This window comes from Orcinus orca, chromosome 1 (assembly GCF_937001465.1).
Source record: "Orcinus orca chromosome 1, mOrcOrc1.1, whole genome shotgun sequence".
Lineage (NCBI taxonomy): Eukaryota > Metazoa > Chordata > Mammalia > Artiodactyla > Delphinidae > Orcinus > Orcinus orca.
Window position 1 is genome coordinate 212,187,841 of NC_064559.1, and position 18,539 is coordinate 212,206,379.

The 18,539-nt window shown below is 60.0% G+C and overlaps 3 protein-coding genes across 8 annotated transcripts; 2 read left to right on the forward strand and 1 right to left on the reverse strand.

Moving 5' to 3' along the window:
* Positions 1–1,020: 1,020 nt before the first annotated feature.
* Positions 1,021–4,199, reverse strand: TMEM88B (transmembrane protein 88B). Its single transcript, XM_049713301.1, has 2 exons — positions 3,924–4,199; positions 1,021–2,903 (listed from the first exon to the last, which is right to left on the reverse strand). Exons 1-2 carry the CDS (start codon positions 4,197–4,199, stop codon positions 2,691–2,693), a joined length of 489 nt encoding a protein of 162 aa, XP_049569258.1. The 3' UTR covers positions 1,021–2,690.
* Positions 3,222–10,430, forward strand: ANKRD65 (ankyrin repeat domain 65). Of its 6 annotated transcripts, none has more exons than XM_049713292.1 (6): positions 3,222–3,947; positions 5,458–5,661; positions 7,280–7,435; positions 7,634–7,854; positions 8,039–8,573; positions 8,929–10,430. In XM_049713292.1, the coding sequence occupies exons 2-6, from the start codon at positions 5,506–5,508 to the stop codon at positions 9,559–9,561; spliced, it is 1,701 nt and encodes a 566-aa protein (XP_049569249.1). In that variant the 5' UTR covers positions 3,222–3,947; positions 5,458–5,505; the 3' UTR covers positions 9,562–10,430. The 6 variants fall into 6 exon arrangements, with proteins under 6 accessions (XP_049569249.1, XP_004272589.2, XP_049569252.1 ...); XM_049713286.1 differs by lacking the exon at positions 3,222–3,947 and adding an exon at positions 6,261–6,543 and having other exon boundaries at positions 5,527–5,661; XM_049713284.1 differs by lacking the exon at positions 3,222–3,947 and adding an exon at positions 5,766–6,543 and having other exon boundaries at positions 5,529–5,661.
* A 2,553-nt stretch (positions 10,431–12,983) lies between these two features.
* Positions 12,984–15,635, forward strand: MRPL20 (mitochondrial ribosomal protein L20). Its single transcript, XM_004272540.4, has 4 exons — positions 12,984–13,157; positions 13,243–13,353; positions 14,012–14,089; positions 15,204–15,635. Exons 1-4 carry the CDS (start codon positions 13,071–13,073, stop codon positions 15,375–15,377), a joined length of 450 nt encoding a protein of 149 aa, XP_004272588.1. The 5' UTR covers positions 12,984–13,070; the 3' UTR covers positions 15,378–15,635.
* Positions 15,636–18,539: the final 2,904 nt, after the last annotated feature.

Consider the following 18,539-nt stretch of genomic DNA (forward strand, 5'->3'; position numbering starts at 1 on the left):
ACCCACACACGATGCACACGCGCGCACACACACACACAGGCACGCGCGTGCACGTGCACCCCCATGGCCAGGCACGCTCTTTTGGGGCAGGGGCCTGGGTACTTGCAGAAAGAGAATTTTTTGCCCGAAGTGGAGGTCACCTCTGACCCACCCAGTAGCTCAGGGCCTCTACCCTCCACTTTACCGTCCTCCCTGATGGCTGGCCCCCTACAGCAGACCCCTAGGCTCCTCTGTCAACCTTCCACAGCCTCCCACAAGTATTCCTTTTGTGAGTGGGTGGGAAGAGCTGGAGCTGAGGCAGACTGTCCCCGGGGCCAGCTGGAGGCCACGTGGGGCTTGGGCAGGCCTGGGAAGCCGGGACACACCTTAGGAACCAGTGGGCTCAGCAGCTGAGCTCCCCATGGTGGCCTCCCCGCCCCCACCAGGCCCAGCTGTTGTTTTGATGACTCCAGGGCCAGGCGGATCCTCAGGAGAGTCCTCTGACGCCTGGCCAGAGCTTGCCCAACCCTAGACGGGAGGGGAAGGAAGGCGGCTTCGGACCGGGGAAGCTCTCCTCGGGCACGGGGCAGCCAGCCGGGCCCCCATCTGACCGGCCACAGACAATAGGAAAACCCCAAGGACTCCTGCTGGACCTGAATCAGCCCCACTTCGGGCCCTGTTCAAGCCACGAGTGAGCCCTGAGCGCTGATCCTTGGGCACGTCTGGGCCCTGACCTCCTGGTCACAGGTGGAGCCCTGCTGGCCACATGGTGTGCTGGATCCTTTCCAAGGCCTTCCAGCTATTACTAGATTCTGGACGAATTACAACAAACTTTTTTTTTTTTTTTTTTTTTGCGGTACGCGGGCCTCTCACTGTTGTGGCCTCTCCCGTTGCGGAGCACAGGCTCCGGACACGCAGGCTCAGCGGCCATGGCTCACGGGCCCAGCCGCTCCGCGGCGTGTGGGATCTTCCCGGACCGGGGCACGAACCCGTGTCCCCTGCATCGGCAGGCGGACTCTCAACCATTGCACCACCAGGGAAGCCCACAACAAACACATTTTTAATACACTGCTGGGCTTACAAGGCAGTAGATATCTTCCAAGCCCCCTCCCCTCCAGGAAACGCTAGAAAGAAGTGTATAAATAAACAGAAGAATAGGGAACAGAAACCCAGGATGATGAACGGAAACAAATGGGAAAGCAGAGAATCCCCTGAACGCAGAGATGGAGCCACAGTGCATCAGGGCCACAGTGGGGGTGCCCTGCACAGCGGGGTACTAACCAGGACCCTAACGGGGGCCCAGGTTGGTCACGGCTCACAAGGGCATCCTCTGTGGAGGGACGTGGCCTCAGAATGTTCACAGGTGCGCTGATGCTTAACAAGTACAAACATTCAAAGAAACATTACGCTGTTACTGAGTCAGCAGAAGCAACAAACAACAGATTTAGGCCCCCAAAGGCAAAGGGAGTGCAGTTGTTAGGTACAGTCTGTAAAATAACTATGTGTGCGGCTTCCCTGGCGGTCCAGCGGTTAAGACTCCACGCTCCCAATGCAGGGGGTGAGGGTTTGATCCCTGGTTGGGGAGCTAAGATGTCGCATGGCACTGCCAAAAAATAAATAATTAAAAGAAAAAAAAAGAAACAACTATGTGTGAAACGTTCCAGAAGTCGAAGCTGGAACCCAAATCATGAGCATATGCACCAAGAGATCATCAAAATCATCAGATTTGAATAAGAAGTGAGTAGTATAACTTTTAGATAGGGCGACATAATAATTTAAGTTAAATGGATGTGATAATCAGCAGATTAGACTCAGCTAGTGCTTAGTGAACTCAAAGAGGGAGATGAGGAAATTGCCCAGAACGCAGCACTGGGAGACAAGGAGATGGAAAACACAGAAGAGAGTTGAACTGACATGAGTGGTGAAAGCACAATGGGAAGCATTCACGTAATAGGTGTTTCCCAGGAAAAAATGTGTAGAATGAATGAGACAGAATTGAAGAAATAATGGTTGAGAATTCTCCAGAACTGCTGAAAGATGTGAATCTGTAGAAACGGGACACACCGTGTGTACCAAGGGGATAAATAAGAACATAGCCACAACCACAAACATGCTTAAAAGCACAGAAAGCAAAAGACGGAAAAGATCTTAAAATTATCCAGAGAGAACAGACAGAGCCCTCACTCTAAACGCTGACCCTGGTCTCGGGCTGAGCCGTGCATGCCCTAGTGCTCTGGCCGCTGAAGTTCTGGAACCGTGGAGCGTGGAAGTCTCCCCACCTCTGGGACTCGCTGGAGGCCGCTGCCGGACCAGACAGGGGGCCCGCAGGGACTGCCCGTTGTCGGGGCACAGGAGCCCAGGACAGCCACAGTGGCAGAAGCCAGGAAGGCCGCCTCTCTCCGAGCCTGGCCACGCGCCCCTTCTCCGAGAGCCATCTCCCTGTTCTCTGGGGGCGTCCCAGCCCCTCGGCGGCTGCGGGGACTGCGGAGGCCGGTGAGGGTGGGGAAGGGCCGTCCCGGTCCGGAGGAGTCCGGTGCCACCTCGCGGCCCCTCGGAGCACTGCGCACGGGGCCGCGCGGCACGCACGGGATTTCACGGCCGGGACCTGGACGCAGACCCTGAGCTCACCAGCCTGGAGCCAGCGATGGGGGACACGGGGGGAGTTCGGGGGCCTCCGGGATTTGGAGAGGCCTCTGGGATCACACCCAGGCTTAGAGCTGCTCCTCCCCGTCGGGGTGGCGGCAGGGTCCGGGACTCCAGGTCGGGGGTGGCAGCAGCGAGCGGAGGCGTCGGGCCAGGCGGGAGCGGGCGGCCGAGGCGAGCACCAGCAGCGGAGGCAGCGAGAGGAATCCCGACACGATGAGCGCCGCGGAGCCGCGGTCGGACAGCAGCGCGCGGCACGCAGGGCGGGGCGCCGGGTGGACCTGAGGGCGGGGCGGACGGTCAGGCGGGGCTGTGGGGCCTCAGTTCCGAGACGGGGCCTGGCAGCAGGTGGACGGGGCGGGAGCTAAGCCCCGCTTCGGCTGTGAGTTGGCCGGGGGCGGGGTGGAGCCGGTGCAGATGGACCGGGGCGGGGCCTTGTGACAAAAGGACCGGGAGAGGGCGGGGCCTCAATTCCGGGGCGGGGCCGGGGGGGGGCAGAGGGATTGGGGCGGGGCCTGAGAGCCGGGGGACCGGGGCGGGGCCGGGAGAGGAGACAGCGGGGCCTGAGGTCTGGCAGAGCCGGTGTCGGGGGTGGGTGGGGGGGCTGGGGCTGGTTGTGAGGCAGGCATTTCTCAGCCGAGGATGGGAGATGGAGACCCAGGCGGTAAATGGCCCGAGTAGGCGCCCCTTGAGGGGAGGCTCAGAGAATAGCTCTCTCTGCTCTCCCATGGCCCTTTCCTAAGTTGGCAGCTGACCCCGAGGCCCTACCCTGGGGTGTTGCCATCTGGCGCCACCTTGTCTACTGCGGCCCAGCGTTCGGCCCCCTTCCCCCGGCCCCCCCCCTTCCCCAGATGGGCAGAAAGGGGCCCATCTGCCTATACCCTCCCTATCCCAGACCAAGCCATAACCCCTTCCATACGTGGGGAAACCCATCCCAGGGGAGGAGGGGTCTTCAGGGGGGCTATGTGTTGGGGGAGGCTGGGAGGATGGGGACTGTGGACTGGTTAAATCTGACAATATCTTTATCTTCTCTTCCTGGAACCCTCCTCCTCTTCCCACCCTGCCCAGCTGTCCAGGCCCTGGCAGCTCCTGGTACAAGGCTGAGAGGCCTCAGGGGAGGGGAGAGAGCCTTCCCCTTGGGTGGCAAACAAAAGCCCTTCTTTTGCTGTGGCCAGTGGGGTGGGGGGGCTTGGCAGGAGAAGGAGCTCTTCAGGGAGGGGCACACGTGCCTCCAGGGACCTGCACTCCCCGAGGACCCCAGACAGTCCCTCAGCCCCGCACCCGTGGACGGCGCAGCTCACCCTTGAGTGGCACAGGAATCCCAGGTACACAGTGGAGGCTGCGGGCAGCAGCAGCAGCAGGAACACGGCTGCGGGCAGCAGCAGATGGAGCACGAGCCCAGCCAGGGCCCGACCCGGCAGCAGCAGGACCCCCAGGCCTTGGGCAGCCAGGCCTGCCCACCCTGGGGACATCAGGTCTGAGGCCTGGCGGTCAGGAAGCCTTCGGGGCAGCATGGGTGCTGTGTCTGAAGTGCCTCCTCCCTCCTCCTCCTCTGTCTCCCTCTCCTGCTCACTCATGCTCTCTTGGCAGTGGGCCTGGTGGGCTCACAGTGGTGGTCACGTGGCAGGACTGATGCCCATCCTCCGCCCCCCGCCCAGGTCAGATTAGCAACCTTTTAACCCTAGGTTGCCAGGTCAGACCTCCACCCAGACCCCAGCAACCAGATAGTGGACTCAGCTGGAGGGCAGGGCCCTGGTCCAGGTAGGTCCGGCCCTGACCATCAGTCTCCAGGGTCACACCTGAGCCTCAGGTCCTCGCTGCCAGGCTGACCCTCTCTCTGCCAGGTTACTACAGCTCCAGCCCTGCCCAGTCTCCCCCGCCAGCCCCTGCGTGCTCTGGTCGGAGCCTGCACAGCTGTCCTGAGAGCTCAGCACTGGGCCGTCCTCACCCCAGGTCCCGCCCTCTCCCCACTTCCAGACCCTGCAACAATGGTTTCATTTCATCAGTCTCAACTCTGGCAACTGCCCCATCCGTAGCTGCCACGGGAAGGTCAACATCTGACCTCGCCCCCTCTGGTTCCCTCATCCCCAAACCTGGCCCCTCTCAGCATCAGAACAGCCCCAGAAGATGCTGGGTGCCCACACTGCAGGGTTGTTGAGAGGGCACGTGGGTAACGTATGTGAAATGCTTAATGTGGAACTCAGCACACAGTAGGTGCTCAATAATGGCAGCTACCATTACAGGTATCCTTTGTGTCAGAATCCAATCCATCCTGAAAACAGGGGGAGTGTGTATTCTGTGATTTCAAGTAAGCAGGGAGGAAGCATTCCCAGCCCCTCTGAAAACCCCAACTAATTTCTCCAAATATTACCAAAATACTCTTAGCACCTAACAGCCTCCTGGGGTTTCCGTGCACGACATACAGTGTTTTAAACACCACTTACAGGGACTTCCCTAGTGGTCCAGTGGGTAAGCCTCTGTGCTCCCAATGCAGGGGGCCTGGGTTTGATCCCTGGTCGGGGAACTAGCTCCTGCATGCATGCCACAACTAAGAGTTCACATGCTGCAACTAAGAAGCCTGCATGCCTCAACTAAAGATCCCACATGCTGCAACTAAGAACCGGCGCAGCCAAAATAAATCAATAAATAAAATTATTTGAAAAATAATAACAAATAAATAAACACCACTGACATTACTAGCTGACACTTAAACCACTGAGTAGGTTGTCTGGGAGCTGGATGAAGGAGGCCGGGTGGCACCAGATGCGATGTTTCTCTTTCCCTCCCCCTACAGTCCACCTCATCCCTTCCAACTTTTCTTCCAACGTTTTCCAGGCCTCTCAAGCTCACCAGCACCCCTCAGACACGTAGGGATGTGGGACGATGACAGCGACATGCACAGCTTGTTCAAGGGACGCGGTTGGAGACACGCCGGCCAGGACAGCTGCTGAGGCCCACTGCAATACACGCCAAGCCCTGCTGCCCAGCATGTGTGCAATTGAACTGCTTGCACTGGCACACGCGTGTGAAGATTTCACGGTAGCTGTTTATTTATTCTGATAGTGAAATTGGGGTAAAAAAGAGAGTTCAGACAGCAAGTGTATTGGACTCATCTCCTTTCTAAGCCCCACCCTCTCCCCCAGGTCCTCCACTCATTCATTCACTCACTCAACAAGCACTCCGTTGAGCTCCCGCTGTGCGCCAGGCACGATGGATGCCTGTGGATTCAACGCGGAGGGAGGCCAACAGAGGCCTCTGCCTGTAGCGGGACAGCTCTTTGCAGGTCACTGAGCAAGCTGCAGTGCCCAGGCCATGGCAGAAGCCGGGGGGACAGGCCCCACGGCCCACTCTCACTGCCTTCTGCCTGTGGGGAGGCCACCAGGAAGCAGTTTCTAGCTTCCGTGGCTCTGAGGTACAGGACGGTGCACGGGGCCCCCAGGGTGCGGCTGCAGCACAGAGGCTGCTCCTCAGCAACGGGGTCCCCTCCCACCCCGTGTCCTCGTGCCCCTGTCATCTGGCCCTGCTCCTTTCAGTGTCTTCCTGGGTCATCCTGTGGGGACAGAGTGCAGAGGGCTGACACCCTTGCTTTTCTGGCCTTTGCCGGCTGCTTAACCAGTAAACTGTCTGCATCCACCCAGAACACCTTGCTCCTTACGGGACGAATCTGCCGGCCTGTGCGACATGCTCTCACGAAGCTCTCATTCTAGAGGAGGAGTGACCGTGGCATACAGGGTGGGACCCGTGTGGCTGGGGAGTGGGACGGGGCCTCTCAGCTCCTCGCCTGGAGACCCACCCTTTGGATCTGGCACCTGGAAGGGCTGCCTCTCCGGAGGGCAGGGCCCTGAGGACACCTCGTCCATCTCCGGAAGCTGGGGAGGGGCTGGGGTAGGAGCCACCACCCCAAAGCCATGCTGCCTCTTGGTGAGCCATGAGAGGCGCTGGAGGGACAAGGCTGCAGAGGCTGCCCCACGTCCTTCTCCCGTCTGGGCTCTGGACGGGTGGCCTCACCCAGGGATTGGGGGATGGGAAGGCACCTTCAGGGCCTGCCACCCACCCGGCCCACCCTGCCCCAGGGCCCCAGAGCCACGGTGACCAACCTGGAGGCCTTACTGAGGGCTTCCTGCAGCACCACGTCCACCGTCCAGATGTAGCCCGTCTCCGATCAGTCCTCCCTCTGCCTGGCTCCCTCCTTCAACTGCCTGGGGCTCTGCCCCTTCACAGCCCCTGAAGACCTGCCTCAGTCTCCTCTCAGGGGGCTTCCTATCCCACCCCTTGGTCCAGGTTGCCTGCCTGGTGTCCCTGGAGAACCTTCTGTCCTCATGCGGCATCTGGGTGGGGGGAAGGGTCCCACCTCACCCTGCCCACCACCCCAGCCTGGTCTTAGCCAGCAGGTACAGGAGTGGGGCTGGCGGGCAGGGCTTGAGCGGGGGACCCAGGGGAAGGTGTGTGGGTGTCTCCTGGGGGCGAGTCGTGGCACATCAAAGGCTGTGCTCCTCGAGGAGCTGTGGTCCACGGGCAAGTTCCTACCTGCCTGGTCTTTGTCTCCCGGGAGGGAGGACAAGCCAGAGGCCCTGGCAGTTGCCAGGGGCTGACGGCTGCTGGGACAGGGGCTGTGGCCCGCAGGCAGGGCCTCCCCCTTAAGTTGCTGGGTAAACAGGTGGAGAACTGGCCCTTAGCCCGGCCCCCGGGAGGCCCCACCGCCACCGCACAACTGCAGCTCCAGCCTTCCACCTTCTGGGAGCAGATACCCCACCGCTGTGCCTTCAGGGGGAGTGTCATGAAAGGGCCACCAGGCTGTGGCTGGGCCGGGACGGTATGTAGAGGACCCCCAGACGGAGGACGGAGCCCCTGGGTGGGCTCGCTTTGGGGGTAACTGAGAGCCAAGGCCGTCAGAAGGCTAAGTGGTAGCCAGGTTCCCCTGGGGAGATAAGGGGTCCGTGTCGGCCTGGGGACAGTGGGCTGGGTCCAGCCTGGGCCTCCAGCAACCATGCTGGATTCCTGTTCTTTCCAGATGGACTCTAGGGTCTCTGAGCCCCGGGAGCAGGACCTGACAGAGGCAGGGGCAGAGCAGGAACTGCGGTGGTTGGAGCTGGGCTCCGAGGAGGCCCCAGGAGCTGGGACAGAGGGGCCCAGCGCCCCACAGGCCTGGGGGCGCCTGCTGCAGGCCGTGTGGAAGGGTCACGTGGGCCTGGTGACTCAGCTACTGCGGCAAGGGGCCAGTGTGGAGGAGAGGTGAGCCCAGGGTTAGGACCGGGTACTCCACGGGGCTGGGGGTAGGGATGGTGGCTGGTGTCCCTTCAGTGGGAGATGGAGGCAGCGGTCCCTTGCGGGGTGGAGAGGGTTCCCTCCTGGGCAAAGGTAGCAGGTCTCTTCCCCGTGCCCCGCCCTCGCCCGTGCTGCCCTCCCCGCCCCGCAGGGATCGCGCGGGCAGGACCCCGCTGCATCTGGCCGTGCTGCGCGGCCACGTGCCGCTGGTGCGTCTCCTGCTGCAGCGCGGGGCCCGGGCCGTAGCTGCAGACCGCGTGGGGCGCACGCCGCTGCACGAGGCCGCCTGGCACGGGCCCTCGCGGGTGGCCGAGCTACTCCTACAGCGCGGGGCGTCAGCGAACGTGCGCTGTGGGGCCGGCCTCACGCCACTGCACTGGGCCGCCGCGCTGGGCCGCACGCTGCTGGCCAGGCGCCTGCTGGACACACCGGGCCCGGGCCCCGCGGCGGCGGACGCACACGGCTGGATGGCGACGCACTGGGCGGCCGCGGGCGGCCGGCTGCCGGTGCTCGAGCTGCTGGCAGCAGGCGGTGGCGCGGGCCTGGACGGCGCCCTGCTCGTGGCGGCCGTGGCCGGGCAGTCGGCAGTGCTGCGCCTCCTCCTGACGCACGGGGCGCGGGTGGACGCCCGGGACAGCACGGGGGCCACGGCGCTGGGTATCGCTGCCGACCTGGGCCGCCGGCAGGTACGTCTCGGCCCGGGCCCCGTGTGATCGTGCGGGTGGTGGGGAGGGGCCCGGCACCAGGGCCCTGAGTGCCGCCCTGACGTCACTCCCCTTGGTAACCAGCTCTTGGAAGCCCAGGGAGGGCGCTGGGCCGGCAGCACCAAATATTTATTGGGCACTGGCCACGGGCCAGAGTCCAGCCAGGCCCCGGGCGGCTCAGGACCATTAGGGGGCAAGTGGGGTCTCCAAGTAGAGCCCCAGCAGGTGCCATAGGCGGCACCCAACAAGGAAGCAGTGTGGAGAAAGGGGCGCTGAGGGCAGCTGAGCACCGTGTGGCCCGCCCAGGCCAGCCCTGCCCCGCCCCCTCCTCTTCTAGGACATGGAGGTGCTGCTTGAGCACGGGGCCGACTCAAGCCTCAAGGACAGGCATGGCCGCTCTGCACTCCACAGGGCTGCTGCCGGTGGACATCTGCTCGCCGTCCAACTGCTGGCCGCCTGGGGAGCAGACGTGGACGCTCGGGACACGTTGGGCCTCACCCCCCTGCACCACGCTGCCCGGGGAGGCCACATGGAGGTCGCCGGCCACCTCCTGGCCAGGGGCGCGAAGGTCGACGCTGCTGGCTGGCTCCACGTGACCCCCCTGCATCTTGCCGTGGAACGCGGCCATGGCTCCACCGCAGAGCTTTTGCTGAGCCGGGGGGCCAGCCCCACCCAGAGGACACAGTGGGGGGAGGTGGCCCAGGATCTGGGGCCTGCCGTCTGTGGAGAGCAGGAGGTGCCCCATGGGCCCCAGGGCTGCAGGGCCAGAGCAGGACCAGAGGCTGCAGGCTTCCACGGCCTTCAGGGCGTGCAGGCTCCTCTCTGCTGGTCTGAGGCCACCTGCCAGGGTGCACAGGAGAACACCCCAGAGGTTCCTGGAGAAGAAGGAAGCAGTGGCTGGAGCCCGAGCAAGAAGCGTGTGGCTGACCTGGAACCATTCCAGACTCCCAGGGCCACGTCAGCCCTGTAGCTTCAGCCCTGTGCACGCTCTTTGGCGGAGAGACTGAGTCGTGGCCACAGAACTGACCAAAACCCGATGCGCTCCTGTTTGTGCGCCCCCAGCGGGTGCCAGCCTCTGTGCTCCCCCCGGGCACACCGGCACTCTTACTGTGTTTCCTTAGATTCAGTATTTGTCTCTCGGCACCCACTCACCAATGACAGGGCCAGTTGTCCTCCTCTCCCTTGCTGTCCCGACCCATGCCCTGAACGGCTGCCTTCTCTCACGTGACCAGCTGACATCCCCCTGCCCGAAGTCACCCAGGGCCAGGCCTGCCTCTGTGCACCAAGGCCCACTGGATTATCAAACAAACCAATCAGAAGCTGTTTCCCTGCGCTGCCCTGCCTTTCCTGCGGGAACCCCAATAAAGGCCTGAGCCTTCCCCGGGCCCCTGCTCTTACCACCTGATCGAAACTGCTGTTTCTGCCTGTGTCCCTGTGGGGCGTGGTGTGCCCTCCCCTCAGGAAATGTAAGGCATAAAAATCTGCTTTCAGGAGCTTCCCTGGTGGTGCAGTGGCTAGGAATCCGCCTCCCAATGCAGGGGACACAGCTTTGAGCCCTGGTCCGGGAAGATCCCACATGCCGTGGAGCAACTAAGCTTGTGCGCCACAACTACTGAGGCTGCACTCTAGAGCCTGCAAGCCACAACTACTGAAGCCCATGTGCCACAACTACTGAACCCACGCACCTAGAGCCCGTGCTCCGCAACAAGAGAAGCCACTGCAATGAGAGGCCCGTGCACCGCAACGAAGAGCAGGCCCCGCTTGCCACAACTAGAGAGAGCCCCCGTGCGTGGCAACGAAGACCCAACGCAGCCAAAAAAAAAAAAAAAAAACAACAAACCTGCTTTCAGTAGCTTTAGCCTCTCCCTGTCATCACTCAGCCATCTCTGTAAATTAAAAGCCCTGCAGTGCAACAGATAGAGTGACAGTTGTCTCTGATTGTCCACACCTGCATCCTCATAGAAAATCAATGTCCTTAGATTTTTCTGGAAGAACAGCTTTAGAGGACAGATTTCATCTTTTGAAAGTGAGAGCCGTCTTGCTAAATTAGCGACTCTGTCCGGGGACCCTGGGAGCACTTGGATTTTACCCCCAAGACAACGGAAGCCTTTGGGGAGCGTGAGCTCACGTGACATGGTCTTTCTGGCTCACGGGGCCTGCAAGTGCAGAGTGAACTGTAACTGGGAGGAGGAAACCCGGGAGACCAGTGAGACGGTGGCGGCATAGCAGTGGGGGCGGGAGAAACAGGCAGAATTGGGACAGTTCTGTGGGCACAGCCCTCTGGACCTGCTGATGGTTGGATGTGGGGAGGGACAGGGAAAGGGAGACATAACAATGACTCCTGGCGGGGCCTGGGCCCGAGGTGAAGGGACGGATGGGAGAGCAGATGCACAGGAGAAGAAAATGGGGCAAAGATGAGGCCTGGAGTGACATCTCTGGAGTCCTCAGAGTAAGGGTGGGTTTTCTTTGTTTTGTTTTTGGTTTTTTGGGGGTGCGCCGAGTGGCCTGTGGGACCTGCGGGATCTTAGTTCCCCAACCAGGGATCAAACCCGAGTCCTCTGCAGTGGAAGCGTGGAGTCTGAACCACTGGACCACCAGGGAAGTCCCGGGGTGGTTTTTTTTTTTTTTTTTTTTTTTTGCGATACGCGGGCTTCTCACTGTTGTGGCCTCTCCCGTTGCGGAGCACAGGCTCCAGACGTGCAGGCTCAGCAGCCATGGCTCACGGGCCCAGCTGCTCCGCGGCATGTGGGATCTTCCCAGACCGGGGCACGAACCCGCGTCCCCTGCATCGGCAGGCGGACTCTCAACCACTGCGCCACCAGGGAAGCCCCCGGGGTGGTTTTTAAAGCTGCAGGATGGACCTCCAGCCAGCCTCCAGCACAGCCTGCGGGCTCGACCTCAGAGCACACCCACAGCCCGACTGCCTCTCACCTCCCCCGCTGCATCCACCATGTCCAGGCCACCGTCAGCCTTGCCTGGAATGCTGCCGTAACCAGGCCAGCCCCCAGCCTAACTGTTCTTCTCGCCTGATCCCTTGACTCCCAAGGGGCTGTTCTCAGAATAGTAGCCATAATCCTATTCACTCTCCTGCGCAGTCCCCCAGTGGCTCCCTTTCACAGAGTGTAGACCAAATGTGGTGTACGGTGTTGTTCGCAGATGCCTCAGCGACCTGGCCCGTCGCACGTGCTTCTACCTCAACATCTGCTGACAGGGGAGCCTGTGATGACTCCCAAAGTATTTCACTACAAACTATGTATTAGTTCAAACGTAAATGCGGTGGAGAAACCTGGCAAACAATACTGTAACCAAATGGTCAAAGCTGACATCACCCGTGTTGGGACAAGCTGCCATCACGGCCTCCTGGTGCCACGCACCGAGAAGGACACAATATAGTCTCTGAAGTATTCTGCTACAAATGTGTAACCTGATTCTCATCACGAGGAAACATCAAACTCAAACTGAGGGCACTCTACAAAGTAAGTAGCCTGTACTCTTTAAGAATGCCAAGGTCAAGAAAGACAAAGAAAGGCTGAGGGACTGTTCCAGATTAACCCTGAAAGTTAGACATAAGAACTCCACGCAGTGCATGATCCTGGACAGGGAAAAAAGCGGTAAGAATATGTGACAGAACTGGAATGCAGACTGTGGACCTGACAGCAGTATTGCATTAATGTTGAATTTCCTGATTTTGATCCTTGCGCTGGGATTTGTAAGAGAATGTCCTTGTTCTTAGGAAATACACAGTGAAGTATTTAGCTATCTCCAACTTCCTTTCAAATGGACCAGAAGAATACCCCAATAATGTGCTTATAAACATTTACGGAGGGCTTCCTTGGTGGCACAGTGGTTAAGAATACGCCTGCCAATGCAGGGGACACGGGGTCGAGCCCTGGTCCGGGAAGATCCCACATGCTGCGGAGCAACTAAGCACGTGCGCCACAACTACTGAGCCTGCGGTCTAGAGCCCGCGAACCATAGCTACTGAGCCCGTGAGCCACAACTACTGAAGCCCGCGCGCCTAGAGTCCGTGCTCCGTAACAAGAAAAACCACCTCAACGAGAAGCCCACGCACCGCAACAAAGACCCAGTGCAGCCTAAATAAATAAATAACTTCATTAAAAAAATAAAGTGCACAGCTCCGCGGCGTAAAGAGGACCAGGCCCCTCGGTGGGAGGCAGCGCTTCTCCGCTCCACCGGACGCCACCCTCGGCTGTCCGCCCTCCAGCTGCCGGGGATGGGGGGGGCGCGGGGGGGGCGGGATCCTTTCCTCCACCGCCTAGGCCTTGCCCAGCCCCGGCACCGCCCCCTGAGCTCGAGCATGCGCACAGGAGAGGGATAGAGGCGCGGACCCAGAGCGCACGCGCAGAGACCCGGAAGTTCCCCTGGGTGAGGGAAGAGCTGACCCGGAATCGCTGGGGAGGGGTGGCGGCGGAGGTGCGACGCTCACCTTGGTGAGCAGAGGCGCGGGCTGCGGGCGCCATGGTCTTCCTCACGGCGCAGCTCTGGCTGCGGAATCGCATCACTGACCGCTACTGGCGGGTCCAGGAGGTGCTGAAGCACGCGCGGGTGAGTGTGCCGTGCGCCCCGCGCCCCCGCCTGGCCCGGCGCGCGCGGGTCCCGCCGACCGCCTCCTCTCCCGTTTCTTGACCAGCACTTCCGGGGGAGGAAGAATCGGTGCTACCGGCTGGCCGTCAGGGCTGTGACGCGAGCGTTCGTGCAGTGCACCCGAGCCCGCAGGCTGAAGAAGAGGAACCTGCGGACGGTAAGCGCGGCCCGCTCGGCCTCGCCCCGCTGCCCCAGCCCTCCCGAACCCGCGGGGCCTCGCGGCCGCAGGTGCACCGCGCCCGGCGAGCCGCTCCTGTGCACGCGGTTCGCGCGCAGCCCCGTTGGCACCGGCTGGGCGCGATGCGGTGTGCGGGTGTCGGGGGCGCGAGGGTGGCAGCGGGTCCGGCGTGGCAGCCTCACACGGAACCTGTTGGACAGATGCACGCAGAACTTCCCCAGCCCGGCTTCCCTGCAGCGCTCAGATCTCTCGCTGCGCCTGGAGCGGACGCCGCTGCCCCGCCATTCTGGCCCTTCTCGAGGCCCCTGCCTCCTCCCCTCCAGGCCTTCACCTCCTTGAAGCTTCGACCTGGACCCTTGCTACGCCCGGAGCTGTGTCTGCCCCAGAATCTCTTGCTCATCTTTGTATCCTCCCTCGGCGCCTAAAGATGTGTGTGGAGTTAATGCTTTACAGCGGGCATTTGGATAAAGAGCACCAGCTTTTGCTCACTGTTCTTTATACTTCAGCCTGAATAGGACACTGACTTTTTGTATTAGCTCTTACAAAAAAACCCTTTTAGTCCAGTGACAAGCTTCGTTGAGAGGTGTGGATGTAACATACAGCTGGTTCTTAAGCATCTCAGTGTTTCTCATTTCAGCTCTGGATCAGTCGAGTTACAGCTGCTTCCCAGGAACACGGCCTGAAGTACCCAGCATTCATCCTCAACTTGATTAAGGTATGATCGAGGATGTGGTCCTGCCGAGACGTTAAACGTCTTCATAACCCGTCCAGTTGCCGTGGTCCAGCAGCGTGGGCAGTGGAATGTTAGCAGCCCAACATTGCTTTTGTTCTTGGAGTGGGGTTCTGGTGGGTTCGGGGACGCACCACACTGGCTCTGCCGCTGCCCCGCTGGTAGCAGAATTGGTAATAGGGTATGTGGCACCAAGACATAAGCCCTGGTGTTTCCCCGTCAAGAGAAAAAGGTAGAAAAACTTGGCTTTAACTTTAAAGTTTAATTTCAAAGCTTTTACACTGAATGAATTCTGGTGAGGTAGCAGATCAAGTTGAATCGTAGTCAAAAAGGAGGGAAACATCTTGGAGGGAATAAAGCAAGCATGTGCCACAGAACCTTGGTCACTTGCCTCTGGTGAGTATGGTATTCCCTCTGCTTTTGTGTGCATTTACGTTTTTACTTGAAAAGCTAGGGGGAATGGGTCCTTGTGCCAGGCCCTGTGTCTGGCACTTTACAAAGATCCTCAGGGTAAGTGTAGGTGCGACACCTCTGTTTTACTGATGGGGAACTAGGCTCAAAAGGAGAGGGACTCTGCCCACAGCACAGGGGTCCCAGGTGGTAGAACAGGACTGACTTCTCCTGCACAGCTGCCTTTAATGTCAGGAGACCATCCCCTCTTCTTTCTGCACCCCAGACTCACTGGCACTGTCCATCCATTTTCTGTTGCTTCACTCGATAGAGGACTTTGGCTCTCTCATGTAATGAGCGCCCGGTTTTGATCTTAATTCCTCTGCTTGTGCCTCACACACCTTTTCTGTGTATTATTTTTCATCGTTTGTGAAATGGAAATTGTGGTTTCTTCTTCCCATCTGCCTTAAAGGGTAGCCCAGGCCAGAAGTCTGGCTGACAGCCCTTGGTTTCCCCCCCTGCCCCCCGCCCCCCTTCTCCTCCCGCGTCCTGCTTGAACAGGACTCACCACTCCCTCTCCCCCACTGGGGCTCAAGTGGTGTGTGCTAAGGTGATTCAAATCACAGGGTGCTTAGCCGTGTTCCAAGTCTTCCTGTGTTTCACTGAAATGCATTTCTGATGCTGATACAGGCTCTAATTTTCTTCCCAGTGCCAGGTGGAGCTCAACAGGAAAGTACTTGCAGATCTAGCCATCTACGAACCAAAGACTTTTAAATCTTTGGCTGCTTTGGCCAAAAGGAGGCGACAGGAAGGATTTGCTGCTGCCTTGGGGGATGGGAAGGAGCCCGAAGGCATTTTTTCCAGGGTGGCACAGCACCTCTGAGGGGGATGCTGACACCTACTGACTGCCCTTTGAGGCTGAGCATCTTAGGAAAAGTTTTTTTCTTCCCCCATGTGATGATTATACTAAAATAGGGACTAAGAGTTATTTGTCAACAATGAGTAAATTTGACTTGCATTTGTGTTAATTTACATTTCAGTAACAGGCCTGAGAGAAAAGGCCCTATCTGCCTCTTTTGGCACAGGTTCAGAAATCTCACATGGATTGTGTAAATAAAATATTTGTGTTCTTTGGCACAAACACCTTGGGTCGGCCCTGCCTGAGTGCCCGTGTGCTGGGTGGTAATTAGGGCAAGGCTTCCCCTAGGAACCCTAGATCCTCCTGCAGGCTGGGGGGTGGCAGCAGGCCCTGCTGTTGCTTGACCTCCCCCTTCCCCTCCTTGGGTTTCCAGCAGGGACTCCCTGGCGTAGCTCTTCAGCCACGGAGCACTAGCTGGTTTCCCTCACTCCCCAGACCAGCAGGCAGGGTGGCTGTCCGGGTCCTGGGCTCGCCTTAGCCCCCGCAGGCAGGGTGACCATCAAATCACCTGGGGAGCCTTAATGTAAGGGTCTCGGCCCCTCCCCCAAATAGCTGACTTCATTAGTTCCGGAGTCAAGCCCAGAAATCTCTGACAGGGGCCGCCTCACAACAGGTCTACCAGCCCTACTTCCCTTACAGCCCTGTCCTCCCCCTCTGACCGCTCCCATGCAGAGGTGTCCACCCTCCTCTTGGGCTGGAATGGAACTTGTGTGCCCCTCCTGCTCAGGAACAGGGCCTTCCCTTGGCCTTCTCCAGGAGCCTCGTCTGCATTCTGAGCCCCTTCCAGCTCTGGCCTCCTGTCACTGGGTCTGTGAGCAGCTCTGCCACGCCCTGATAGCTCTCACCAAAGCCGTCTCCTGGTCCCCAAGTCCAAGGGACACAGTCCTTGCCCCGGAGGACCATGCGCTCCCTTCCTTCCAGGACTGCCCTCCTTCCCCTCCCGCACACGCTCTGCTCTAGGAGAGCTCTTCAGGCCCACCAGAGCAGTCGCTGTCTGCTTGCCGATGACCCCTGCGTTTACCTGGCAATGCCCGCCTGACCGCACTCCGAACCCCCATGCTGGGCCCTGTGGCGATGCCGTCCCCCACCCTTTGCCAGCCCTGCCCTGGAAGTCACCCCCCTCAGACAACACCCATCTCCAGCTCAGTACAGAGCCGGTCAAATCTTTTCACTCTGCCCACTTTCCTCCATCCTCATGCGGGTGAACATCTCTTCCAGCTGCAATTACTGCTCTGGCTTCTTAAGAGGCCTCTCCTCCTGGCCCTTGTCGCTGTGTCCAAACATGGCCACTGGACCAAGCACTTGGGGGCAGGTGCCTGAGTCCTGTTCTGCCATGCTGAGTGCAGTGCCTGACTACGCACCTTGTCAGCAAATGGTTCACATTGAAAACAACAGGGTGGAGGATACAAAGAGCTCTCTGGTGTGGCGGACCAAGTTCTGTGCAAGATGCACTGCTGTGAAGGAGCTGCCTTCTCTTCGTTCATCTTGATAAAGGCAGGTGGGGACGTGGTAGACAACTGTGGGCTGTTCCTGGCACCCCTGCCCTGGCCACAGAACCAGGTTTCCCTTTGTGCTGTGGCCGTGTCCCCAGCTCCAGAGTCTGGCCCTGACTGTCTAGAGCCATCAGTTTTTCCCTTTCCTCTGGCCAGTCACTGTTAGGGGATGGACAGGCAGCCCAGACAGGGCCCACAAGAAACAAGTTGTTTCCTGAAGTGTGCTGCTGTGGCCCGCAGAGAGGAAAGCTCCCTGAGCTGCCGGCTGGGGTAGGGGAGGTGGGGCACTGTAGCCACGTTGCCCACAGAGGTGAAGACAGGACACTAGCGCTTAGTTCGCACAGGTCTGAGCTGCAGGATCGAGTCTCAGCAGGAGTGAAGTCAATGGCAGCCACTGGGTTTGGGCAGGTTTGAGTTGGGTGCAATCACTGGCAGCTCCCAAGTGTTTGAACCTGCCCCCACCGAGGCTCCTACCCTGCAATCTCCTCTCCAACCTGCCCCCCACCCCAAGCTCCCCCTCACCCAGTCTTGCTTTCCCATCATCCTCACACAGGTTCTTTCACTGGTCCTGGTGAAAGTTTCGGATAACTGTTCAGCAACGGATAACTAGATAACTCAGATGCTGTCGCAGCTGAGGCGAGAGCAACACTGCTGTCAGCTGACGTAAAAACCACCAGAAGCTGGCGGTCACTAATCCCGAGAGCGCCTGATACAACAGATGAGGAAACGGAGGGTCAAACCCCTGGATGGCTCCCCGCTGTTGGCAGGATAAAGTCCAAGCCCCTTCCCATGGCCCCCGGGGCATCCCAACCTGGCTCCTTTCCTCCCAAACCTGGGGGAACTCATGCCTCTTGCAACTTTGTAGCTACTGTGGCTTCGTAGAAACATCGAATTAAACGTTTACAGCTATCCTCTCTCTCCTTTCTGGACTCAGCTCTGAAGGCGAGAACTTTGGGAATCTGGCGTTAATACCTGTACCCCAAGACCTGGACTCAGTAAAGGCTAGAACGTAATTGACCGCGCCGGCGGCCACAAATTAACTCAGGGAAACAGCATCTCGTTGCTGCTGTGTGTGGGCTAGGGGACAACTTACTAGCGCGTGCGCCCATCCTTTCAGGTCGGGGGCCTCGGAAAACTCCGACAACTCCATTCAAGCCCTGGACCACATGCCCGAAGGACGCAATCCAGGCCGAAGGAGAGCCGCCCCCCGGCCCCGCCGCGCGGGTCCTCGGGGCAGAGGGCGTCCCGCCTGGCCCTGCCCACGCGGGGTCGCCCCCGGGCCCCCCAAGCCCCCCTCAGCACCCGCCGGACCCCTAAGGAGTCTGGGGCTGCGGTGGGAACCTAGAGAGCTCCCGGGTCTTTGCACGGACCGCACGGCCGGACCGGGGCGGTTAACCCATAAAACACGCGCGGGGCTGGCACCTGCGACTAGTGCTTCCGGGTCGTGGTCGAGACCGCGGTCTAGCCCGGCGCCGCAGGGCCTCCTGGGTAACAAGCCCGCTCCCGCCCGCGCCGGCTTCCGGCGTCCGCCGCGCCGCTGATGGACAGGCGGCCAAGCCAATCGCAGCAAGGGAGCGCCGGGTGGCCCGCCGGTCGAACCAATGGCACGCGGCAGGGCGGGGCGGGGCGGTCG

Coding starts and splice junctions, on each gene's coding strand:
- TMEM88B (XM_049713301.1), bottom strand. CDS start 4,199: ATGAGTGAGCAGGAGAGGGAGACAGAGGAGGAGGAGGGAGGAGGCACT. Junction 2,904..3,923: donor GATTCCTGTGCCACTCAAGG/GTGAGCTGCGCC, acceptor CCCCGCCCTCAG/GTCCACCCGGCGCCCCGCCC.
- ANKRD65 (XM_049713286.1), top strand. CDS start 6,304: ATGCTCTCACGAAGCTCTCATTCTAGAGGAGGAGTGACCGTGGCATAC. Junction 6,544..7,279: donor CAAAGCCATGCTGCCTCTTG/GTGAGCCATGAG, acceptor CTGGGTAAACAG/GTGGAGAACTGGCCCTTAGC. Junction 7,436..7,633: donor GCTGTGGCTGGGCCGGGACG/GTATGTAGAGGA, acceptor TGTTCTTTCCAG/ATGGACTCTAGGGTCTCTGA.
- MRPL20 (XM_004272540.4), top strand. CDS start 13,071: ATGGTCTTCCTCACGGCGCAGCTCTGGCTGCGGAATCGCATCACTGAC. Junction 13,158..13,242: donor AGGTGCTGAAGCACGCGCGG/GTGAGTGTGCCG, acceptor TTTCTTGACCAG/CACTTCCGGGGGAGGAAGAA. Junction 13,354..14,011: donor AGAAGAGGAACCTGCGGACG/GTAAGCGCGGCC, acceptor TTCTCATTTCAG/CTCTGGATCAGTCGAGTTAC.